At 35.6% G+C, this 6000-nt stretch overlaps 1 protein-coding gene across 1 annotated transcript in view; it reads right to left on the bottom strand.

Moving 5' to 3' along the window:
- Window positions 1-1356, bottom strand: part of LOC123013839 (holocytochrome c-type synthase) — a 2971-nt gene extending 1615 nt beyond the window's left edge. Inside the window, exons 1-4 of the mRNA XM_044412671.1 lie at window positions 1195-1356; window positions 932-1145; window positions 751-882; window positions 328-704 (exon numbers count right to left, since the gene is read on the bottom strand). Coding sequence (XP_044268606.1) covers window positions 328-704; window positions 751-882; window positions 932-1132 — 710 coding nt within the window. The 5' untranslated portion in view covers window positions 1133-1145; window positions 1195-1356. The remainder of the gene's footprint in view (window positions 1-327; window positions 705-750; window positions 883-931; window positions 1146-1194) is intronic.
- Window positions 1357-6000: the final 4644 nt, after the last annotated feature.

Below are 6000 nucleotides of genomic sequence, written 5' to 3'. Positions count from 1 at the left end.
CCTGACAATTTTATATTTCTTCTAAGTCTTATAGTATATTTTGGGCTATATTCAACTTTCTAATTTTAAATTAGAACCCATATTTTTTTCTTCATAATTTGGTACAAACATGTGCAATATGTTCTACTTTTGCTAAAAATGATTGTTTAAAAAAAATATCAAAGTTGAAAAAAAAAATCTAGTTATATGTAATTATGTTATTGTAACAATATTTAATGTAATAATTTCTTCCTTAACGAGGGAAGAGAGACCAAAGGAAATCTAGGGAATTTTTTATCCAAAAAAAATCATCATCTAGCAACAGTGACTTAAAACAATGATACCAACCTATCCATGGCGGGCCTCACGTCCAACAGCGCAAACTGATACTTCTGGTCAACCATGCCCCCATCATAGTAGTCGATAATGTACCTCACTTCCTTTCCACACCTGTCCACGATCCAGTCGTGGCGGTCAAACGGCAATTCGTACCCCAATAACCACCGAATTCGCGCCCTAGGACTGTAAGTGGTCGCTTTCCCGCCGAAAGATTTCAGTTTTGGGGCCCCACACTCCTTGGCATGAAGTGCCTCCCATTTGAGGACTTCCAGCCACGCTTGCTCGTTATTTGCATTGTGGATTTTTATAATATCGTCCATGTCCTTCTGGGTCACATCCTCGTCCTTCCAACGCCACCCCTTCCTCAGCATGGCGTTCCAAAACATCTGAAATCGAATTACAATTTTTGGGACTCGTGATGAGTCTACGCACTTGTTGGCTGGGGTACACCCAAAAGGGGCTGTCACCGTCCTGGACGATGGCTCTCGGAATGTTGGAGACTTGTCTTTCAGTCGGGAGAGGGAAGGGTTGGCCAGGGGACGGGTTTTGGTTCGCGGGGCCCATCTGAAAAGCCAAATTAAGCCAAAATTCCGTCACAGGATGCACAAAGTACCATGTTAAGGGGGTTAATCTCGCCGTGGTTCACGGGACACTCCGAGGCCCCCTTGGGCCGGTGCATGGGACACTCCGGTGGGATCTCCCCGTGGGTGAAACTTCTGTGAAACTCGTGCTTTTTCGCATTTTGGTGCAGAGTTGTGTTAGGGTGCATGATTTGCGTGGCGGCGATTTCCGCCGCTGAGACTGTGTTCCCCATTTTTTCACGAATCCTAAAAGTGAGGTTAGGAAACTTACGTAATGAAGCAAAACTCACTATACCTAAATTATGTAATAAATAATTAGTAGAGTAATAAGCACTAGAAACTGGTAATTTGTAAACTTCGAATTTTACACGTTTTTTGTAATTTCAAATGTAATTTGACCCGACATTGTTATGTCACAAAGTGTGTGGCTAAGGTCACGCTCCGCAAAAATTAAATAATTAAATATAGCACTAATTTACGAATTCAGGTTGGTAAAAAAAGTTAGAATTGTAATGTTTGACGGTTTTTATACAAGACGTAAACATAAATCTGTTTTTTTCCAAGTTAAATTTTGTTCGTGGCTAACGTTACGCTAAAATCGGGAATTTCAAATCCGGGTAAAATTACCTAAGACCTCTAAAGTGCTTGTAGGTTGGTGCAAAAAGTTGAAACTGTGATGATTTAATGTTTGGCGACTTATTTGCAAAGCTTAAACATTTTTTTCTTCAATAAAAAATGCTGTGTGTGACTAACGTTGCACCAAAACCGGAATTTTAAATTTACTTAGAATCCAGTTTTTTTAATTTGATAATGACAATACTCAATATAAAACATTTGACAACAGTAACACAAGTTGTTACACTTTCATCCCTCCAAATATTCTTTGTTTAATAAAAAAAAGTACTTTCTGTGGCTAATGTTACACCACAACCGGAATTTTAAATCTTGACAAAGTCCGGTTTTTCAATTTTATAATGGTTGTAATCAATAATAAAACAATTAACCACAGTAAATCGAGTTAGTACATCTTTTCCTTACAAATTTAACCTTCAAACCTTGTTTGTCCTCAAACCTAAGGGAATAGCCCCATTTCCTCATTATATTTACCCAGAACCTCGATAGTGCATGCAATACTCAATTAGCCCCCAGACAATGCTGTTTACTACCTTGGAATATTGTCAATATTCAAACAAACGCTCATTACGTTATTAAAAACATTTACATAACTGAAAACATATTTGTCAAGTGAAATTTAACAGCTAATTTTACGAAATAATATGTTAATTAAATCGTGTTTGACAACATTTTTTCATTAATTCAATCAACACCTTGATTTAGCTAAAGATCAGCAAGTTTAAAAGTTAAATAACTCGGTTTATTTACAATAAAGGGTGAAAAACCTGAAATAACCTTGGGTTGCAATGTTTGCACAACTAACTAATTTAACAATATGCATTGAATGTACAGTTAGAAACTTTCCTAGACTCGTAAATGGAATGAATCAATAATAATAAAGTATTGCTGGTTGCCTATCTTAAAAATTAATTATAATTTTTTAATTAAATATTACTACATAAACGTTTTAAAAATTTGTGTAAGTGTTACAAAGTAAACTTTTAACATTTCAATGTGCATTAAATTTTTAGTTTGCCATTTTTCTTAACCCGTAAATAGAATAAATTAAAAATTATTGTATTGTTGGTTGCCTACTCTTAAATAAAATTATTTTTTTAATTAAATTTAACGGATAAGCATCTTGAAAATCGGTTTAGATTCCACGAAGTGAAATTCCTACACCTCTCAGACAATGGTAGCAGTCCGCGGAGGAAATGTAAAGGAAGCGAGTGACGCAACCCATTCTAACTCCTCCAATTAAAGTTGGGTAATTACCCGAGCCCATCATCTCCCATCGCTTACGCAACCCATCGCAAAAAAAATCGCCGTCCTTCCCCAATTAAGTTACGAAAATGAAAACCCCATCAAAGCGCAACTTGTTCGAGAATCGGGAAGTCGCTGATGACATTACCGATGCTAACTTTCCCGTGGGGGTGAAGAGGTCGCAGAGAAAGCGAAGATGCGGTGAGCTATGGGCCGATTCGGTAACCGGAGATAATTAATAGGAATTATGTGTTACATAATGCGAATCTTCGTGACCTTAGAGCGAATGGGACACCCCCTGGGTGTGTTGGAGGCCAATTGTATGCAAATTTCGGAACCGATTTGCTCTGTTTAGGACATTTCACACGTAGGGAGAAATAATGGGATTTTGCAATTGATTAAAGTTGAATTCCTGAGATAGCATCATTGTGCAACAGCTCCGATCACTTATGGATGCCGAAGAGATGAGTTGGCAACATCACAATAAAATTTTTGAAATTGAAATCGAGGCCAAACGAAAGTATTTTGCGATTTATCAATGTCTCAATGTGTAACATCTCGCTTGACAAATATCGGATAACTTGCTTAATTACGTCAGAAAATATTGATTTCAGGATTTTGAGTGGCAAGTCTTGAAGTGGGTCACAAACACTTGACATTAATTAGACAAGACAATGCTGGATACGTTTCAAAACTCATTAAAAACACACAATGTTGGTGTAATTCTCGCTCTCCGAAAAACCCATAAATCTTCAAGATTCTAAATCAGCGCCTAATCGAACTTAAACCCATGATTAGAATTCGGTTATTAATTGAGGGGGCCGTACCCAAATACCTAATGGCGAAAGCCTCGTGAGAACCATCGCTTATCGCGGACATGTGCTCACTTTGACTTATGCCTAATTGGTTTAATTTCGCAATTTTACAACCGAATGAGATTGTGTAAGAAAGATTTAGTATGTTACACATTGTTGACAGATGGACCGGTTTCGTGTGGGAGACTTTTACCAATTTCTATTGCTTCTCAACAATGGGTTGCAGTTCCTTCCGGGGATTAGAAAGCAATCGCTACCCCACGAATTGCCTCATTAAAACATTGATTAACTACAACGCACTTAATTGAAATCTTTTTTATATAATTTCACACTTCATTTTAAATTGTGGAAGCATTTAAAATGAATTTTTGACGTTAAATCTAGTTAAAATGCTCGAAGACGAGTAGTGTCCAGACGCACGAAAATTACGAAATTCGTAATAGTTTTGAAGTTATAGTCGGATTTAGATTTTTTAAATTTTTAAATCTATCAGAAATTTTCTCAATAACTATTTATCGTAGAACACTCATCTTTTTTGTATATGATAGAAAATTAAATTATCTTTCCAACGGTACCAAATATAAGAGGTTATTACCAATAAGTCCGGAGTTATTGGCAATAGACCGCTCCGGGTTCCAAAAATCGACCAAAATCTCGACAAAAATCAAAAAAACTTTTAACCTTAAAAGACTCAAAAAAGTGCATAAAACGTTATTGGGTCAAGTTTAAAAAATTACGAATTTTTTGAGTTTTTCAAGGTGAGCGGTAGTAAAATCGTAAAAATAGTCAATTTACTAAAAGTCGTAAAAACGCTTGAAATATAGTTTTCTAGACGTAAAATTACGCGCTGAACACGATGCAACAAGTTAAAATACTCTACGATGCATAGTTTTTGAGATATTGAATTATAAAGTTAAGAARAAGGCTAGAAATATCCGATTTTGACCAAAAAATCAAAATTTTTTTATTCTTATGAAAAACTAGCACTATATGTAAAATTAACCGTAGAACACGCCTGATCTAGGACTCATAGTTTTTGAGATATTAATTTTTTTTTAATAAAACTAAAAATGGCTCTGTACCCGGAACCATAACCCGGAGCGACTTCCAGTTTGCGCCATTAGATAGATAATTTCAAGCTAATTCTAATGGTTTTTAGCTTTATACTCTAACTCTTATAGTTTCGTAGAAAAACGCGTTTAAAATTTCACAATTTTGACAATTTTGACTTTTTGAACGACGATTACGGCCAAACTATTAGACTTAGAGCAAAAAGTTCAACTCCATCGTAATCAGCGTAAGAAAATCTATCGACTGAGGCCAAAGCCAAGTCGATATCTCGCAAAAAAAATTTGAATTTTTAAACGCCGATTACGGCGAAACTAAAGGAGATAGCCCAATGTGGTTGGTAAATTCGTAACTAGCGCGTCAAAATCTATCGGATAAGATAGGTTTAAATCGAATCTGAGACATGTTCAAAAACACTAGATTTTAAGGGGGGGGGTGTTAACAAATTTTTAGTTTTTTTTATTTGTAAATTGCGGCAAAACTGTGCCTAAATGATGTGATGTTTTGACCTAAACCTATGTAAAATGTTCCGGGGAATCGCTTGGCGTCAAGAAAACTGCAAAATTCCTAATAGTTTTGAAGTTATAGACGTATTTAAATTTTCGATATTTTTGACTTTATCASAAATTTTCTCGATAACTATTTATCGCAGAGCACTGATCTTTTTTGTATATGATAGAAAATTAAATTCTCTTTCCAACGGTACCAAATATAAGAGGTTATTACCAATAAGTCCGGAGTTATTGGCAATAGACCGCTCCGGGTTCCAAAAATCGACCAAAATCTCCATAAATATCAAAAAAAAATGTAACCTTAAAATTCTTCCATATAACGTTTTTTACATTTCTAGAGGTCTTAAAGACTCAAAAAAGTGCATAAAACGTTATTGAGTCGAGTTTAAAAAGAACAGAATTGTTTCAATTTTTAAATTATGAATCTTGCCAAATAAACTTCTTTCTAGTTAAAACAATAGTTAAAACGCAACTGCTGTTACAAATAATTTGTCTGTAAAAACAACAAAACAGACAAAAAGCTCAAGACGCTTTCGTTTCAGCCAAGGGTACAATTAATTTTGAACCATGAACCAATTTCTGATTGAGTTATTAAACCCATCTTTAAACCGTAACACTTCCAGCAAGGCCGAGCATCGCAATCCACTCAAGTCTCGACGCTTACGCAAAAATAGGAAATCAAACCATTTGCACGAAAACCAACATCCCATCTTGTCCCATGACATTTACTTCATCTTTTTTCGTCCATTTTCGGTGTTTTAAACGTCCATGGTGGTATTTAGAAACTCGCATCCTCTTCGACATTTACGCAATTGGTAATAACCGCTA

Source organism: Tribolium madens, unplaced genomic scaffold, assembly GCF_015345945.1.
Source record: "Tribolium madens isolate multiple individuals breed KSU strain unplaced genomic scaffold, Tmad_KSU_1.1 Scaffold_19;HRSCAF=116;Tcas5.2_LG9, whole genome shotgun sequence".
NCBI lineage: Eukaryota > Metazoa > Arthropoda > Insecta > Coleoptera > Tenebrionidae > Tribolium > Tribolium madens.
Note: the sequence above shows the minus strand (reverse complement) of the source record. Positions and strands in the feature narration are given on the sequence as shown.